This window comes from Amyelois transitella, chromosome 7 (genome assembly GCF_032362555.1).
Source record: "Amyelois transitella isolate CPQ chromosome 7, ilAmyTran1.1, whole genome shotgun sequence".
Taxonomy (NCBI): Eukaryota; Metazoa; Arthropoda; class Insecta; order Lepidoptera; family Pyralidae; genus Amyelois; species Amyelois transitella.
The window spans coordinates 2,074,329-2,093,301 of NC_083510.1; the positions used below are offsets into that span (position 1 = coordinate 2,074,329).

At 36.5% G+C, this 18,973-nt stretch overlaps 1 protein-coding gene across 2 annotated transcripts in view; it reads right to left on the reverse strand.

The window, feature by feature from the left end:
* Positions 1–1,119: 1,119 nt before the first annotated feature.
* The window catches only part of LOC106143545 (methylcytosine dioxygenase TET), a 44,508-nt gene continuing 26,654 nt past the window's right edge, over positions 1,120–18,973 (reverse strand). The window contains exons 3-10 of one of the 2 annotated variants that reach the window (XM_060945295.1): positions 15,437–15,619; positions 10,344–10,413; positions 7,397–10,057; positions 7,149–7,288; positions 6,630–6,858; positions 6,113–6,391; positions 5,576–5,804; positions 1,120–5,326 (exon numbers count right to left, since the gene is read on the reverse strand). In XM_060945295.1, coding sequence (XP_060801278.1) covers positions 3,064–5,326; positions 5,576–5,804; positions 6,113–6,391; positions 6,630–6,858; positions 7,149–7,288; positions 7,397–10,057; positions 10,344–10,413; positions 15,437–15,466 — 5,901 coding nt within the window. In that variant the 5' untranslated portion in view covers positions 15,467–15,619 and the 3' untranslated portion in view covers positions 1,120–3,063. Of the gene's footprint in view, positions 5,327–5,575; positions 5,805–6,112; positions 6,392–6,629; positions 6,859–7,148; positions 7,289–7,396; positions 10,058–10,343; positions 10,429–15,436; positions 15,620–18,973 lie in introns of both variants that reach the window. The other variant, XM_060945294.1, reaches the window with a different exon arrangement.

Genomic DNA, 18,973 nt, shown 5'->3' on the forward strand with positions numbered 1-18,973 from the left:
GAATACAGTTTAGATTTCTATAGGTGGCTGTATTTTAACAGATTTCTCTGTACCATTCATTCATATAATCACGTTTATATCCCTTGCAAGGTAGACAGAGCCAGCAGTCTTGAAAGACTGATGACGTTCAGCTGTACGACTTAATTGATAGGTAACACAAAGTTTATTCTCTCATGATCAAAGTATTATCATTATAACCTTATTTAGTTGTAAGAGCTAGTATAGGTACAGATCAGGTAGGCAGGTAAATATCTGAGGATGAAAACGTTAGTTTTCATCAGTTATGATGGCGGATATAAATAAAACATACTAATTCTTTTTAAATTATTGTATTAATAAATAGTGGTAGTTCTATTTACATGACACATTCGATTACTCTTTTGTTTTGGCAGAAGACAATAAAAAATATTGTTACACAATAGTCGCCGGCGATTCCCGCCGGTTAACACGTAAAAAACGTTCACATTGGTAAACCCACGTACAAAACAGGCAAACTTAAACATTTTTGGTCAAATCCAGAGACAATACTGGTCGTTTTTGGTTTACAGGCTACACTAATGTCAAGTATACAGGGACTTAGTAATATTCTCTTTTTGGCGCGAAAATATCTGCAAAATATTTTGCGCGGTAAGCCAAGTTAGGGATTGGGCTTCACAAGAAAAGGTATTTAGTTTAAATTTAATAAAAAAAATACACCCAGAGACTTTTTAAATGCGCGAATTTTATAGATAATTCAACGTTTCAATACAATTGTATTTTGCGCTCCTACCTACGTCCAAAGGAGTTCTTAGTGGCGGCAAGTTACTAAGTTCCTGTAAACAAGTAACTGCAACAATTTCCACTCGAAGACAGACAAACATACAAGCAGTCAAGCACTCGTGAGTTAATGGTTATATCACAGGTTCCTAGTGTGACCTAAATGATACTTATAAAAGACATACTACAAAATTACCATTTACAATTTGGTGTCAACAGTTGCCTGTAAGTAGAAATAATGAAATAAGACGATTTTCGGATTTTGTACGGTTATTAGGCTGGTTCCAGTAGCTTTGGAAACTAGATGGTGTTTCTGTTGTAAGTATTTTTAAAGTTCTGTTAATAATTAGTTTCACATTCGAATTTTAAACAATACTGTTCGAAAAATATCAAATTAATGCTTTTTTTTTTCAAAATATTTAAACGTTTCTGCGGAACCGTAGTCTTCAAAGATAATAATTGAACTATCACAATCATTAGATCACTAAATTCAGTGTTAACTTTTACCGAATCAACGTGCAACTAATTCCTAGCAGACTGGAACTAACCTCCTTAAAATCGACACAATAAACTGCACTTGATATGTCTAGTCACACAATGAGTCCACATGAAAATTGGCAACTAGTAATGGCAAGTAAAAGGGCATTTTACCAATGTACAAAAACAATATCCGATTTAGGCGAATTTCATCAAGAGCCTACCGAAGCGGGGCCAAAGGTCGCCATGTACGCACCATTCGATATAATATTTTTCACTCCTAACTTACAATATACATAGACCCCGATGTCTATTATTGCTTAGTTTTATAAGTTTTGCTCTCAAAACTTTCACTTATAAATAATTTCACGTTCCCAATAAATTTACCATTCAATAAATACGTACACGTAAAAAATATAAACTATATCAATAGTTTAATCTTTAAAACAAACTTTTCTTACCCTAATTATATATTAATAACTATTCATCAGTATGTTTTCAATCATTTTCAATAATATGCCTACTTTATATTCTTTCCAAGCGCCTGAAAAATGCTTTTTTCTGCACATATTTTATTCTATTCTTATATTGTATTTCATTTATTATTCATCTTTTATTGTATGTATCTAATTTATAAAGTTTTATCGTCGCGCTTAGCAAAAATGATTTCAATTAATAAAAGAATAAGGTCACAATTTGGGTAGCAATTTAGAAATAAGATTCACTCAATAATATCAAGGAAGGAGTTCAAGTTCTCTTTATAGCCGAACATACAGGCACTCGAGTTGAGAGTAAAGAAGGCTCCTTGAAACATGCTTAAAACCACTGCAATAATTTAATGTTGAGTCGTAAAGCAAATATATTAAATATTAATGTCTACCATAACACTAAATTATTACAAAGAAAATGATTCACGTAATACAATATAAATAAGTTAAATATTCTAAAAAGTTAAAAATACACACATCTTAACCTAATAGAAAAGCACTCGCTTGTAGTAAAAATATACGTCGCGCCGGCGATGCGACCAAATTATAACATATTATGCCAAAACAATATCGAAACTTGAGGAATGGTAATTATTATTATAAATAAAACAACTAATACAGACAAAGGTACAAAAATATCAATAAACACGATGCCGAATGTGTCCGCCGCTCCTCGGCCCACAACCTTTTGAAGTGATGTTTTGTACTTTTGTTCTGATTCGGTTGAATGTAGGGTTAGTAGTTATGAGATCAATGAGTCGCATACCTTTATATTATGCGCTTAATTAGAAAACATCGACAAAATATGCAGACAAAACATGCTAACTTCACTATTTTTTTACATTACAGTAGATATGTAAAAAAATTAAACTAAATTCCCAAAACGCAATTGAGTCAACGGTAAAAACTAAAAATACGACAAGAATATACAAAAAATTCTACACAATTACGGTCATTCGACATTACACAATCGATACTAAAATAGTAACGTAAGACTAGCTGAAATGCGATAAACACTATTAAACTTAAAGTTACATCTTTGATTAAAAAATCACTCGGTATAGTTTAAAAAATACTACGTTAAAACGGTATTCAATTCCAATATAAATGCTTAAAAAGGAATCTCGCTGGAATTTCATAGCACATCGGACCTCGATCGAACCTTAATTTTAAATCTATAAATCCAGGAACTACAAAATATTTTGGAAAGCACATGTCTCTAATCGACGATCGATTAGAATCTACGAATCGAAAGGCAACTTAGACCTTAAAACTACGGAAGGGACTTGCATCCATCGTTGGATATAAGATGGCGCGCGTGGCGGGCCGCGCGGGGCCGGCGTCAGGTGGCCGCCTCCTGGTAGGGGCCCGTCACCGTGCAGCCGTGCATCGGGAACAGCGTCGTCCACGACATCGTGGTGGCCGTGTCCGTGCGCAGCATTATCTGCCCGCTCTTCTTGGCAGCGTTAGTGGCTTCCACCAGCGCCGCGAGTGTACTGTAACCGCCAGGAATCGCGTTCTCGTTATTCTTCCATTTCTCAGCGTTTTGTCTCGGATCGGGCCCTGGAGTGGTCGCCGGGGACACAGAGTTGGAATGCGGGCCCGGCGTACTCGGAGTTGAGGGGTTCAACCCCAGCTTTTTTAATCGCATCTTTTCTTCCCATTCCTCGAGCCCGTGTTTCGGTCGATTTAAATTTCTATGCTGATAGAAGACTAAGGAAATTCTCGTTGGATTCATTCTATTCGGAGTCTTTACTGCTGTCGTTGAATGCATTTCGTGTTTGGCGCATTCGAATAGTACGCTTCCGTGACCTAATGCTATTGCTACACCTCCCATCTGGCTATCTTTGAAACATTCTAGATTTTCTGTTACATCTGCGACTTCTCCTATAGGTTCCGCTTTAGGCGGCTCAGGTGGGTACGGTATAGAGAAGGCCGGTGGGTATAAGCACCAGTTAGGTGAGGATTGACACCAATTTGGACTTGGATTTTGGTAGAAATTTGGACTAAAATTAGGATTGTACTGATAACCGTAGGAATTATAGCAATGTGGATTTCTCAACAGCTCTTCTCTTTTGTATTTTTCAGCATTATAATATGCCAGACTATTGTAATCATTATAAGTTCCCTCATAGGGATTATAATGACCATAAGGATTCGGTGGAAATGGATACGCATTGGGCATTTGGGGATAATTACTATATCCTTGAATAGGTGTTTGATTATTATAAGTGTTTTGGTTGACTGGTTGAAAATTGTTTCCAGGGAATTCGTGAGCTGCTTTGTTAGTGAGAGCCATATTTTGGTTAACTTCATCATGGTTTATCGTGTAGTTGGTTTGAGGAGTAGATGTTTGTGGTGCTGTGCTATTTGCTAATCTACTGTCGTACGGACTTCTATGTTCATAGCCATGATTGAGGTGTGGGCGATCTGACGGTGGATATGGTTTTAAAAAAGTTGAATTTTCTGTTCCACCTTCTGGCGGGTTCACATGTTGAGATCTGGATGGTGGTCTAGCTTTGGGTACCCTAAAAAGCGAATTTTCATTATCATTAGCTGCTTGTTCTTTAGGTTTAGATGGATCCCAGTTTTTCGCATCAGGTGACTTCCAGACACTTTTTCGAACTTCTGTGGGATTCATGATATCATTATTTGGCGACTTCAATTCTGGTATTTGCGATGGTGCTGGTGACTCAGGTGTGCCCTGTGCATTTTGTGATATCTCCGTCAATCGTGGTGAATTAGGCATATCGAATTCAGGTAATTTATTCATATCATTTGGTATTAAGTTATGTTTATCAGCTTCTGTCGTGTTTTTCTGCTGTACTTGTTCGGAGTTAGGTGTAAGTGAGTTAGGCTCACTTCTGTTAGAATCCGGACTATAATTAGGTGGGACATTTAAATGTGCCGTAGTTGAATCAGGATCTTCTTTAACTACGTTATTAAACATTTCACCATTAGTGAAATCTGGCCATTGGTTCTGATTTGGATTGTCCATTTGACCTGTATTAAAGTGTTGATTTCTTTTTTGCAAACCAGATGAGAAGCTCGGAAGTTGATTTGGGTTAACATTTTGACAATTACCATCAACTGCCATTTGATTTTGATTGTATAAGGCATTTTGATGGTGTATATTGTAGCTTTGATCGTACGGATTATAAGGTGAATCGAGAACCGTGCTCGATATCTGGTTGCTTTGAAGTTGAGCGTCTGTGAAGTTGTCGATCATGGTCGCCATGTCTAGCAAAGCCGGGTTGCTCAAGTTGGGGTTCATAAGATTGGGGTTTTGATTATGCATATTTGGGTTTACGAACGCGGAATTGTATGAGTTGTTGAATGGTGACGGATTTTGATTGAGTGCGGGGGTGAGGGCTCGGGGGGAAGCACTGCTTTGGCTGCGGGGGCTGGCGTTGTTGCGGGCGTCGGGCTGCGGCGTGCGCGGGCCGGGCGTGGAACTTTGCTGAGGCTTCTTTTGGTTGTTGGGGCTCTGCGCGCTGTTGTTCGAAGAGTTGTTGGATTCAGAATTTTCTTCTTCTTTCCGCTTTTTCCCGTGGCGGCGGCATGGCTGTAGTGGTACGGATCGCACGCGAACTTCCATCGGATATCTGTAATTTATTAAAATTTATGTCAATATAACTTTGAACAAATTCAACTTCATAAACATTTAAGGACCAATTAACGAAGACAAGATATGACATCCATTTAAATCTAAGAAGAATTTTTTTTTTCAATTGGTTACACTTAATCCTTAATTTTGAAACTGTAAGGATCCTACTCACTAGGAATGGTGAACACGTCTTTCATTAATGAATCTTAAAAATACAAAAAATAAAAATGTGTACATCACCACTCACTTGTCCAAGATCTCGAGCGCGCCGTTCTTGACCTTCTCCTCTTGCCCGTCTTTTGAGCCGAACTCATCCGTTGTATCCAGTACGTATAGAGGTAGTACATGTAACTGCTCTTCTGTGGGTCTGGCGAGTCCTCGGTGCCTGGCCAGGGTGACGACGGCCGTGCAGCCGTTGTTCATGTTGTGCAGGTCACGGTGAGCGTGTGCGCAGAAGTCGATGCAAGCAGTCACACCTGCGTGGCCAAGACTTCGGGTGAAGTTCTTGAAGAGTTGGGAGTAGTAGTAACGGTGAAGTTAGGTTATAGTTTAATAAGGATTGCAGTTTTATTTAGGAAAACATTGTGAGCGAGCCTGACATGCGGAACATTGTTAAAAATTCACTGAGGCAATGTTTGTACATATATTTGGAAATTTGTATACAACGAGAAATCTTATCACAGAAATTAGATGTCATTTTATCATAAGGAATATCCAGTTATTAATAGGACAAATAGAAATAAATTAAGTAGTTTTCGTCAAATGAAAATATACTCATACTTACCAGAAAATGGTCTCCCAGGCTTGAACCCCAACCGACAATCGGAAGCCTCATTTTCAAACTGGCACTGGTTTTCAAAGGATTTTGGAGCCAAATTCATATACAACGGACTCAGTAGTGTTGCCAATACGTGCATTCGTTCTTCTATCTCGCTCTCCTCAGTTTTGACTGAAAGCCGGAATTTCCGGACGGTTTTCGAACGGGCGTATTTGCATCCATTGTAGTACATGGACCATGAACAGCCGAAACTGTAGGAAGCGCCGCACGTTTCTGGGTCTAAACCTGAAATTTATAAAAAAAAATCGATGTGAAAAAGGAAAAGCTTTATTTGATTGAAAAATAAGCGAAACTAATTATAAATTAACACCATAATCAATGTAACTGAGGTTGAGGAACAATGCCAATAGATAATATGTATGTAAAATAAAAATATATACTGTTGATAATTAAGTTAACATTACTTCAATACAAAAATCAATAGAAATTGCTACTAGAATAAGAAGATTTAATCATAACTCACCTTGGCAAGCACAAGTCCTATTCTCATTAGTGGCACACCGTCTCGTGGTCGGCAGACCATATCTGTTCAGTTTGTGCGACAACAAGGTGTAATCTAAATCCGCTTCCGACTGCGGTATTCCCTCCCATGCGACCAGACAGACCACTATCCAGGACGTGGCACATTTGTGACCATTTCTAAACTTCACAACCACCAAAACCTTTTCTGTGTAATTTGCGCGTCGAATTATCTGCAAAAGATTATAACAATGTAAGAATCAAGGTAATTGTGACTCAATTTCTTCATCACCATCCCGCATTTACAGATGATCCGTGTCAGAATAAATTGTGAAAATCAAGGTGGATATCATTGGACCGAACAACGGAAAATTGTCTTCCAAAAAACAGCACTTAATGAGAAAGGAAATATCATTCAGTATTCTATAGAATCTAAAGGTCATTGAAGCATCAATTGAAAAATTTAAAGGTTTTATAAACATTTATGTACTAATAATAGGGAACAGTTGATCCATACACTCACCCACTTGGCCATAGGACAACCTTGTGGTGATTTGCCCTCTTTGCCCGTGTAACATATCTTCTCTATCCTCAGCTCTTTTCCCGACAGGCCCGTGCGAGCTTCTAGATCTTTTCTTAGTTCTGCTAGTGATGATGCTGCGCCTGAAAACAATATATTAAATATTCTTTATAATCTTATCCTATACAACACGTAAAAATGAATAGTAGTAAATTTTGTTCGACAGCGGCAAATGAATCGCAAATACTGACCTAAATGAGTGTAGTAGCTGCCAGGTTCCGGAGGGTTCTTATCAGCAGGAAAACAATTACAATCAGGCACTTCAGTTCTAGAATTATTTCTTAGTCTTTCCAAATTATCTAAATATTCTTTAGAGTAATTAAACTGATTTTGTTTAGGATCTTTTCCCATCATTTCAGGCGTTGGTGTATTCGGCTTTGAGTTATTTTTTGGATCTGTTTTATCTGCTGAATCGGGATCATCTTCTAAAACTTCATCTTTGGTTTGGAATCCTGGACAAGCTCCATCTCTTAAATGCTCTGGTGGAGGCTTTTTTGTAGAACCTTGCCGGCAGCAAGAATACCCAACTTCATTTCTTATAATAACTGGGCCGCCGTCACCACGGTATACGTACGGCTCAATTCTAGGTGGTTGGTTATAATTCATATTTTTGTAAATTTTGTGGCCTGGCGGTGAATGCTCTGATTTTATTTGTTCTATGTAATAAGGTGGTTTAGGGTCAGATGATATGCTTTTCCCAGAATTTCCCCTTTTATCTGAATCTTTATTCGATTTTACATCACATACATTTCTACTGTATTTCTGAAAACCCATATTTTCTTGTAATCTAGGAACTTGATTATACATATCTGGTATTTCTTGTCTTTGATCAAAGGGATATTGTGTAAAATTTTGAAAACTATGCGCTTTATTACCGAAATTTTCTTGTTTTATTGTCGATATAGGTGGTAGTGAAGCACCTTGTTGTTGTGGTCTAGCAACAAAGCCATTTGGGTAGTCTCTGTAAGCACTATTTGCACTTACTTCTCCTTGTTTTGGGTACAAATTATTGATCGTTCGTTGATCGTTTTTTAATCTTTCATCTTTTGGATACTGATAATGGTCCGGCGTTTCTAATTTAGGTATTAATAATGGTGCTGATGGATGTTTAAATTTTGCATCATATGATTCTCTCTCATAAGATCTTCTCTGTGCGTTTGTGTCACGCGCAGGGGCGCATACTTGTTGTTGATTCATTTCCGATACTGGTCCGATGAGCATTTTTGATTGGAAATCTTTACTATCTTGTTGACTAAAATTATCACTGCTGTAGATTTCTGCATATTTTTGGGCTTCATATGGTACATTATGAAAAGTGCCAAATTGATTTCTCATATCCGCATATGGCGGCAATTTGTGAGGAGCTTTGGAAACGTTCTTAGATGTAGCGTGTTTATCATATCCTCTTCGGACTTCCGTCCCTCCCTCCCATACGTGGTGGCCACCACCTCCGAATTCACCCGTGCTATAAGCTTGGGTGTTTTGTGCATAATTACCAGCGACAGGATAACCCTGCTCGCCTATACGGTAATTATCTCGGAGATGGTGGCTATACGATAAAAAATGACCGGTAGTATTTCTGTCTTCGTTGACGGACACTACCCCGCCCTTCCTATCGTCTAACCCTCGAGGTGGACCTTCTCCGGGATCTCCTTTATCGGGAGGCGTATTAGTGCCATCTCGAGTATGGTTTTGTTTATTTAATATCATTGTTTTCAGTCTCGAATTCAAGTTGACCCTATCTGATTGTGAAAACATTTGTTGCTCTGATTCTTCTTGCCTCTGTTGTTGCATTTGTTGATTTTGCAGCTGTTGATTTTGGTGATTCTGAATTTGATTTTGCATTTGCTGCTGATTCTGTATTTGTTGTTGTTGCTGTTGATTTTGCATTTGCTGTTGTTGATTTTGAATTTGTTGTTGTTGATTTTGCATTTGCTGGTTTTGGATCTGCTGCTGCTGATTTTGAAGTTGTTGTTGATTTTGTAATTGTTGCTGGTTTTGTAGTTGTTGCTGGTTTTGTAATTGTTGCTGATTTTGTAATTGTTGCTGATTTTGTAATTGTTGCTGGTTCTGCAATTGTTGTTGATTTTGAATTTGTTGTTGACTTTGTATCTGCTGCTGGTTCTGCATTTGTTGTTGGTTTTGCATTTGTTGGTTTTGAAGTCTTTGGTTATGCTGCCACTGTCTTTGCTGCCAGTCGTTTTGGTTTTGCGTTTGGCCATTCTCTCTATACTGCCCGCTAGTATAGTTGCCCGAATACCCGCTACAATCGAGTGAAGCTCGCGGACCGTTGCTCCCCTGCAGGTATCCAGGCTCGGCGTTTCCCGAATGCTGTCCATTGGGCGTGTTTTGTTCTTGTCTCTCGCCTTCGTTGCTGGTGTCTCCCGTCCCATTCTCAGGATTTGAATACTCTTCAGTAGCATCCGAGTATTCTGATCTTTCATAGTTTTGCTGACTAACGGTGTAGGCAGAAGCACCGGAGGTTGGCACTGAGTTTTGGTATGATGCCGCGGATGATGGTCGAGAATCGTTGCCAGTTGTGACACCTGGAGTTGGGGCTTGTTGTGCGTATTGTTGTTGGTATTCTGTGGTGTAGTGCGGTGCCCTTGGTGAAGGTACTGGTGTGTAGGCCCCGCGGTTAGAAGGCGGTCTTTGGGCCGGTACCGACTGCACTCCAGTTTGGTAGTACGTGTTGTTGGTGACGTCGAAGGTTGTGGCGACGTTCTGGACGGTGTAAGTGGTGTTCGCTTGGTAGTGCGGTGACGTGGCATACGCTGTGTGGTTGCCTTGGTAGTCCAGTGTCGTCTGGCCAGTTTGCGTCGGCAGTTGTTGAATGAATTGATTTTGCCAACCTAGAAGAGATAAAATAAAATTTTGTTACTGTTAGTTATAAGTAATTCAGTTATTTGGTCATAAATTCTGAACTAGGCTAGCTAGGCTGAGTAAATAATTAGAAAAAATATAATTTATAGTCGAACAAACTTAAGGTTAGCTCCAAGCCATTTTTATTTTAGTAAAAACTAGCTTTTTTGTGCTTTTTATTGCGTTAAGTAACTTCACTTTCGTTTATTTTTAGTACTTTTTTGTTCGAAAAGCATGTAGGAAAACGTTCTTGGTTAAAAATGATATTATAATTACCTTGCGATGGATCTGTCTGCCAAGTCGTAGGGAACCTGTTGGGGTCGCCAGCGTAGAATGGCATTGGAGCCTGCAACAAATAGACCTATAATAAATATAACATTAATTCCTACAAAAACAAAAAGTAAAAAAACATCATATGAAGGTTTGTTACTTTATATTGACAAATTATTTAATTCTGTAAAAAGTAAACTGTCAAGTAATATTGTTTTAACATAAGTACATGGGACATCAAATCTGTCTTTTGCCCGGAGGGGACGGCAGAAATTATCATCTACATCTTTCAAATTGATATATAATTTCAAGCTAATCGATTTTTGGGTAATCTTGGCCTTATTTTTCCCCAAGACATGACAAGATTTCATCAAGGTACCTACGTTCGTCTAGGCCTTCCTACTCCAAAAAACATTGCTCTATAGGTATATAATGTTAAATATAATGGTTATTCCACTCATTATTTTAGAAGCCCACTAACATCGTTATAAAAGAGGAAAATTTCGATTTACATGGAGCGGATAATTTGTTGTCATATACTAGTATGTTAAGGGTAAGCGTGTAGGGCGCCATAATTCGATCAAGCTCCGTTCTAAAACTTGCCTCAGGCGGGTACTGGGTGATGCATGTAAAGTCGCAGTCTACTGCTAGTGAATATAAGTATAGATGAGTAACATTTACACAATTCTGTTATCGCGGTCGAGGTCTTCGGCCATTGGCACGGAATAATCAGAGGACAGAAAGGTGCATGGAAATCACATTTGGACCAACGACGAATGCACGGGATTGCGGCTCAAATGCTTTGGTATGGTTGTTTTTTACAACATTTTCTCCAATTTGATCAAACCCCACTGTGATTTTCATAAAATTGGTTTAATATTGTATCGTTTACACCGGGTGAAGGTGAAAAAATGCTAACGTGACGTATCTTGAGTTAATTTACTTAAAATTTAAGGATTCCTTAAATCAAAATAAAGTGGAAAAAGAATTATGGGAACACAGTAGTAACTTATTAAGAATTATGGGAACACGAAGCAAGCGGCAGAGGCTGGAAAGAAAGCCAAGACAGAGAGAGAGAGAGAGGTGAAATCACATATGCGATGTCAAGTAGGTATTGTATCTGAAGTCTCCATAATTTGTAGTGAGTATTAACACAGGTGGCACTCATAGCTCGTGTGAATTGGCCTAATGTTTGTTATCCGACCGAGGCAGTTGCAAAATACGTAAACAGAGTTGTACTACACGTTTTGGACGTTTAAATTGATTTAAAAAGTTGTTGAACTAAACTCTTTTCACAAAACAATGTTTTGTTTATTGCATATAAATTTCAAGTAAATTTTCCAAAGGAACATCACAGAATATCAGCTGTAAAATCATTCTTACTCTAAATTAAATCTCTAAGAATTATCTTAAAATTAAAAGCACACATAATTTAATTTCAAGTCCGTCTTATAAACAGAAATTCTTTTTAAACAACTTTTTCCAAGCTGAAAAGGGCCTTTGGCAGGTGCAAGAATCTTTTCGGGTGGTGCAATATGGTTGGCTATTACCCAAATTATGTACGGTTGTAGTATGTAGCGTACGACAAAGTAGGTATTTTTTTATTGACATCAAGGGTAGATAGGTACGTTTACCAAATTTAGCATTGTCAAATTTAAACTCCATGATGTGACAGCTTTATGTACTCAATTACGAGTTTAATTTAGGCATTGAGAATTATGATCATGGTTCCCACGTTTAGTGTGATTATTTTTTTTTTAAGTAAATTCGTTCCATCAAGGACATTATGTAGGTATTTTATTGAAGTCATTATATTCCTTCGTAGCTAAAAATTTTTGAAATAATTATCAGAATATTAGTAATAAACAAATATATACTTAAATAAACCACTGGCTATGGCGTATACCTACATAATGAAGTAAAACTCGGACCGCTAAACACATCATGTTATGAGATTATTAACTAGTACAATTATAAAGATTTGGCAAGTTTTATTTGGTTACTTGCTTAAATAAAACGCAATGCCTCGGCAGTTCTACGCATTTCCATCCTCATTCGATATCCACAGTAAATGAGTATTGGTCATATTCTAACTTAACCACAAGGTACAATATAAATTTAGTAATAATATTATGCAAAAGTTATAACGGCAATAAACCAAGCAGTTAGCAATAACGTTGTTTTGTTTCAACCAACGACGCCATAATTCATTGTAACGACAGACAGTTTAATTATTTATTGTGTTCGTAACAATGAGAATATTGGGCCAGGAGTCTGCAAACGTTTGTTCCAATTTGAATGTTTGAAACGGGATTATAATTTATTCTATTAAATCTCAGGCTGGTACCTCCTAACTGATATAGATAGGAAGGTAACCCCAAGTTAGGGTATATGTTTAAAGAATAGGAATGCTAGCGTCTAAGATATCCCAAATAAAATAATTTAATGGATATTGATTGAATACATTTTTGAGTTTTTAACATAGCATGCAAGATGATAATCCTAAACTTGGGAAAGTATATTATTTGCTATTGTATAGTACATACAATAAAGTGAATAACTTCATTTTAAGCTGACTTCATTTTTATTATTTATAGTATTATACTTTAATATTTTTTTAAGACTGTTTAATTATATTTCTTATTCAGAGAATTTGAAAACAAATCCGTAACTACATAATTATAATTCGTAGCATAACAGCTTAATTTTTTAATGAGTTTTTCAGATCTCTTTGTATACAATTTAAATAAAATCTTGTGGGCCCTCTGTGGAAACTAATTCAATTGTTTCACCCGGTAGTGGCCTTGTTAGGCAGGTTGCCAGCACTCGACGTGCTCCGCAGATATTTTCATATAAAACTTGCTCAATTTCGCACCTAAGGCAATTTTTTTTACGGCCCATATTTGGCAAATTATATATTTTTTAAAGAAAGGTTTAATTTTAAAGAAAACAGTAAAAAGTTTAACTTCAAAAAAAAAACATCATTTTTTTGTACTTTTTAATAGACACTGACGCAAGAAAGCCCGCAGAGTAGCAAGTTTGCGATTAAGCGACTCGGGTCGTCATTTTTACTCTGTGAAACCTAATACACCAAACAGAAAGATAATTCCGTTAGAAGTCAATTAAAATTATCAAAATTGAGTTTTGTTCATATTCCTTAGAACGAGGAAACAGATAAACAAATTAAATAATCTCTTTGGGACGAGGTCCCTTATTTTATGTAAGTACCTACGTAAATTGTACACAATTCAATTTGGACTCGAGTCGTACGGGAATTACTTTCTTTGTAAATTCTTCCTCATAATTGTTTTCGTTGAAGGATTGTTTTTGATAATACAAACAAGAAAGTTTACTTTAGAACAAATTTTGATGTGACTTCTAAAATAATAACTTCTGGATAATTTGGCTTGTTAGTGGGGAAATCGGTTAAGTGATTTTAGGGGCGTATTCATTGCAAAATAATATCCCACTGAAATTTGAGAATATACTGCTAACCAAGTTTTTTTGTTAATCAGAGTACAAATTGGCTTTAAACATTTTTTGTAGTGAATAAGCAGGGTATACAAAATACTCCGTCTAGGGAGACGGTAATTGACATAACTAATTGAAGAAAGGTTACCTACATGTTGTAGAACACAACCTCAAAATACCTAGAATGTGGGAGATATAAAAGGAAAACAATCGTAATAACTAAATGTGTGCCGTTATTAGATGTCGTGCAGTTCTCTGACACCAATACAAAAAAGATTTGGACCAGTTTATCTCTTTCCCGTGGACGTCGTAAAAGGTGAACGTGGTCTTTCAGTCTTTCCAAGACTGTTGGCTCTGTCTGCCCCGTTTTGTTTCTTCTATAACTATGTACTATTGTCTTGTGACTGTGTAAATTTCTATGCAATAAAGATATTACAAACAAACAAACTAAATTGAACTTAAGGATAAATCTTGTGAAAGCAGAGGAATAATTTGAAAGTTACCAAAATCGGCGATTCAGAACAGCCAGTTGGAAGCAATGAGTCGGAAGCGTTCAGATAACGGTACGTAATTTTAGTGCAGTACATTACTTCACGGATAAGGTTGTCACCATCGTAGACGTATCTAGTTAGACTTAGACTAACATATTTTTTTTAACGTAATTTTCTACCAGACCAGTGGAATGTCCTAAACTTTCGTGTGTAAAATTTAAAAAATGTCAAGTCTGTTGAGGGTTTATAGTCCTAATGAAAGGAAGTAGTACAGAATAGAGCATTTCTTAACTACGAGCTAAAATGGTCGAAGTATAGAGATGATGAGATATTCTGTAATTTCAGAGATTCTGGGTTCCAAAATCTAGAAGCGGATGGTGCAGGGAATAGTGAAATTTAAAGAAAAATATATGTTTTACGTAAAATTTTTAATTTTGTGAAGCGACAGCCCTGTACAAATGACCGTGAACGGCAATTGGCACGTAAAATTGATTTACCTGTGGTCATTTCCTTGTTAAATTGTGAGAGTAAATATTTGGAAGAAAAACAGTGGGGTACGATAAATTTGTAATGGTTTTACTCATAAGAATTTTCTTTGCATAATGGAGCCTTACGTCCTATGCAATTAATTCTTGATGACTGACCGATTAACGCACATCTGATAGTACCTACTGCTTTAAGGCAGTGTGATTATTATGACAGTTTCTTGGGAAGTAAGTAGGTATGGTTAAGAAAGAGTTTGCAAAATTTTTAATAAGAACGTAATAAAAAGTGGTTTCAAGTGTACTTTTGTTCAAGTGTAAGTCACCTGGTATATAGTTTTATTTTATAAAGACTTCTTCCTTCTGGCGTCCATCCCCACATTTCTGGAGAGGAGCTCGGGGTGTGCCTTTAAGCATGGTTCTAGGTTGAGTCCTATGACAGATTTTTACACGAAGCGCTTTCCATTCTATCTCCGTAACGTTTGTAAGGGCGACCTAACGCATATAGTAACATGGAAAACATCCTGTTGCCTAAATCTGCAGGTTTTTCTCACCATGATTTCCTTTCTAATCTGCTATATAGCATATTGCATTAACCTTCGAGCCAGGCAAAATAAAATGTCATTAAAAATCCTATAATCCAAAAACTACTTACCATAGGCTGACTTGGGTGCTCCTGCTTCATAGCTGGCGTGGTGGCAGGGGCAGGGCTGGGGGCAGCCGGGGCTTGCGGAGCGGGGCTCGGGGACGCCGCCGCGGGCACGCCGGGGCTCAGGCCGGGGACGCCGGGGACAGAGACTCCGGGGACGCCGCCCAGAGGTTTGCGGCCGCGGTAGCTCTGGAAGAAGGGAACAGTAAGTTTTTATTTTCTGCGTAAGAAAGTACAGTAATTATGCTGAAATGATTGTGATCAAATACTTCTTTGTAGTGAGTAATTGAATAATTAATAATTTGTGTTTAGTAGAGGACAAATCATATTAAGTAAGTCTACGCGTCATCAGTTTTATATGCCCGTGAGTGTACCTACGTACTGAAATTAATACGTATTTTTTATAGTTATATAACTAACTAAATACAAGTTTTATACCTAACAATTTTTAACAAGAATTGGCAGGGGAATTCCCGTCCAATATCGATAATGCATCCGTCAGCGGGGACGTGTAAGGTATCGATTACTTTCTTGAAAGTTTATTTTAATCGAGCATAAATTCCAGGTATCAATTTAATCCATTAATGTGAGCATAGTATAATATTACTTTAGCTCTAAAAGAGCTCTAAAAGTGAAGCTACAGAGTTCAAACTTCCAACAGCGCGCTGAAGAAACTGCAACAAATAGGTCACTTACTGTTTCGTCATCGTTTTATGACAGAATAACTTTTAAGTAAGTAGTTTAATCCAATTAATTTCCATACTTAGTAAGTTAGGTCTGCCAATGTTAATATTATTTTTCGACGAAAATAATATTTGTCCAATATACATAGCTATTCTGGTTCATAATAAGTTATTAGTTAAAATTGATCTTAGTTCCGATTATTTCATTAATAAATTACTAAACTAAAAAAATGCTCATGGCCTAAGTACAGTAAAGATAATACTGGCCGGTAATAATCTATTGTTAGAACGGTAATGCGGTGCAACTATCTCTATACTCTCTTCCTTTTTTGAAATAGCATTCTGATTGGATAGCAGGCTATGGTCATGATTCATAATTGGAATAGAAAATAGAAATTACTTCAAATTACAGCTTGTCCAACGGGAAATAATGAGTTTAATTTGAACCATAAATTTCTAATTAAATTATTAACTTTATTTTATAAAAGTAGGTAGTAGGTAAAAGTGTTTGTTATAATAAATTTTATTTTCTAAAAGTTGAAAAGAATGTATAACGCACATCTGCCACGTTAAAGTGTGTAATTGGATCACGGGTTAGTACAAAATGTCTATGACGTTCATTGCACCGTGAGCGGTTGAAATATTCTTTTGTTGTTTAAGCTTCCAATTTGAAAAGTGTTATGGGTGAGAACTTTTAACAACTGATATTTTTACCTATTATGAGGTATCTGTCTGTGATAAGTTATCATTATCAGTAACTTGATTTTTGGTGGAAATTAAAATTAATTTTATGTCACGAATGTGTGATTTTTGTTTGGAAAGTACCTACTTAAACCATCAACAATGGCTAGATGAAAACTGTATAACCTTTATTTGTATTAATAAAATAATAAAAAAAATAAAAATTCTAAAGAGAATAGGATCGGATCACTCTATCTCTTTCCTATGTATGTCGTAAACGGCGACTAAGGGATAGGCTTACAAACTTGGGATTCTTCTTTACGGGGACGGGTTAGCAACCCGGAATCTCAATTCTTATCATTTAGCCAAACAGCTTTCAGTATTTTCAAGACTGTTTGTGAAGATTCTGTCTACCCCGCAAGGGAATTGACGTGACGTATGTATGTGTATGTTTGTAATAAAAAAAAACAATCGTTAAATTTTACTTCTAACATAAAAACTCTATCCATTTATATTTTTTTAAAGAAACGATTTGAAAGGAAATAATTATGTAATTGAAAGGCAAAGTGTGGAAACATTGTACAAACTTGTTCATTAGACCGAAAATAATCGGTATCTTCTCCAAGATTCCAAAGCGACCAAATAACAATACCCTCTTTTTTTCCACCGTAATACGATATCTGTTATTATTTATTAATATTGCTTTACCTTTGCAGCCGGTAGTAAAAAAATTCGCTGGCTTCATTAAACTCCAATGAGATTTTTACGATTCCGTTGAAAATTTAATTTATAAGAAGGTGTAATCTTATTTTTGTAAGTACCTACCCCGAGATGATCCTTTTTACCTATAAATACATATAATGTGTGATTTTAAGAAGGGAAGTACCTATTCGATATAATTGCATACAGTGCACAACAGTAGGTATCATTTATTTTTAATCCAAAATAATTGATTTTATGTAGTTATCTTCTGTGAAAGCCGAATATGCACAAGTTTATTAAAAAAAAATCTTATTGTAATAGATGGCCGTAAGAATTAATAAAATTTTAATCTCAGTATACCTACAATCAAGCATTCAGAACATATTCGTATAGGATGTAAACAAATGTTTAAAAGGAAAACAAAATCTATTTGTGTATTTATGTTATGTAATTTTGTATGTATTTTTGTAAAAGATTATTTAAGAACGATATAAGAAATATAAATCCCAGGCACAAAAGTCTGTTTACCTTAGTCGGTATGGTAATTAGCCGAGACAATCAAAGAAAGCCTAAAGACAATTGTGTACCGGACAAAAGCTGGCCGCACAAAGCCCATTGTTTACACAACTTCGGCCCAGGTTTGACTTATTGTCCCAAATTGCATGTGGAGGTTTTAGTCCCGAATGAAAATAGGAATGCAATGCTGAATAAAACTTTATATAGCATTGCATTCCTATTTTCATTCTTTGTGTTATAAGTTGACAAAATTATCACTTTATGTATAAAATATTTATGTACCTACGACCTTCGACCCTCTCTGCAAACTATAGGACTTAGACTTATACATAAGCGAACATGGAAATAAATGTTAAAATGAAGATGTAGTTACAGATGTTGAGATGGTTCGGTCATGTGGAGAGGATGAGTGAAAGCAGGTTGACTAAGCAGATATACCTACAAGGAGAGTGTGGAGGGAAAGGTCGGAGTGGGAAGAATTAGACGAATGTATCTTGATCAAATTAAGGACGTCCTGGTAAAGGGTCAGGTCAAGAGTACCCGAAATGAAGCGAAGCAAGTGTGCAGAGATCGTGGCAAGTGGAAAGAGGTAGTCTCGGCCTACCCCTCCGGGAAAGAGGCGTAATTTTATGTATGTATTTATGTATGGAAATAAATATCTTTTTTACAGATTTGTTCAAATGTAGCTAAAATCATGAAGTAATATTTAGAAAATAAATAAAATATTATTTATCACAACAATTTTTAAAGTGAAACTCATACCAGACGCATCTGGTAAAATATATTTAAGTTTATAAAAAAAACAAGGTGCTTTGAGACGATCGATCAATTCGAAAAAACGTTGTCGTCCTAGAATCGCTTATCGTTTTTAAATATTTGCCTTCGGAGTTTGCTTAGGTTTACAATATCACCTTCGATATTCACAAATAAAATACATTATTTTTCTTTTTTACTAAGATAG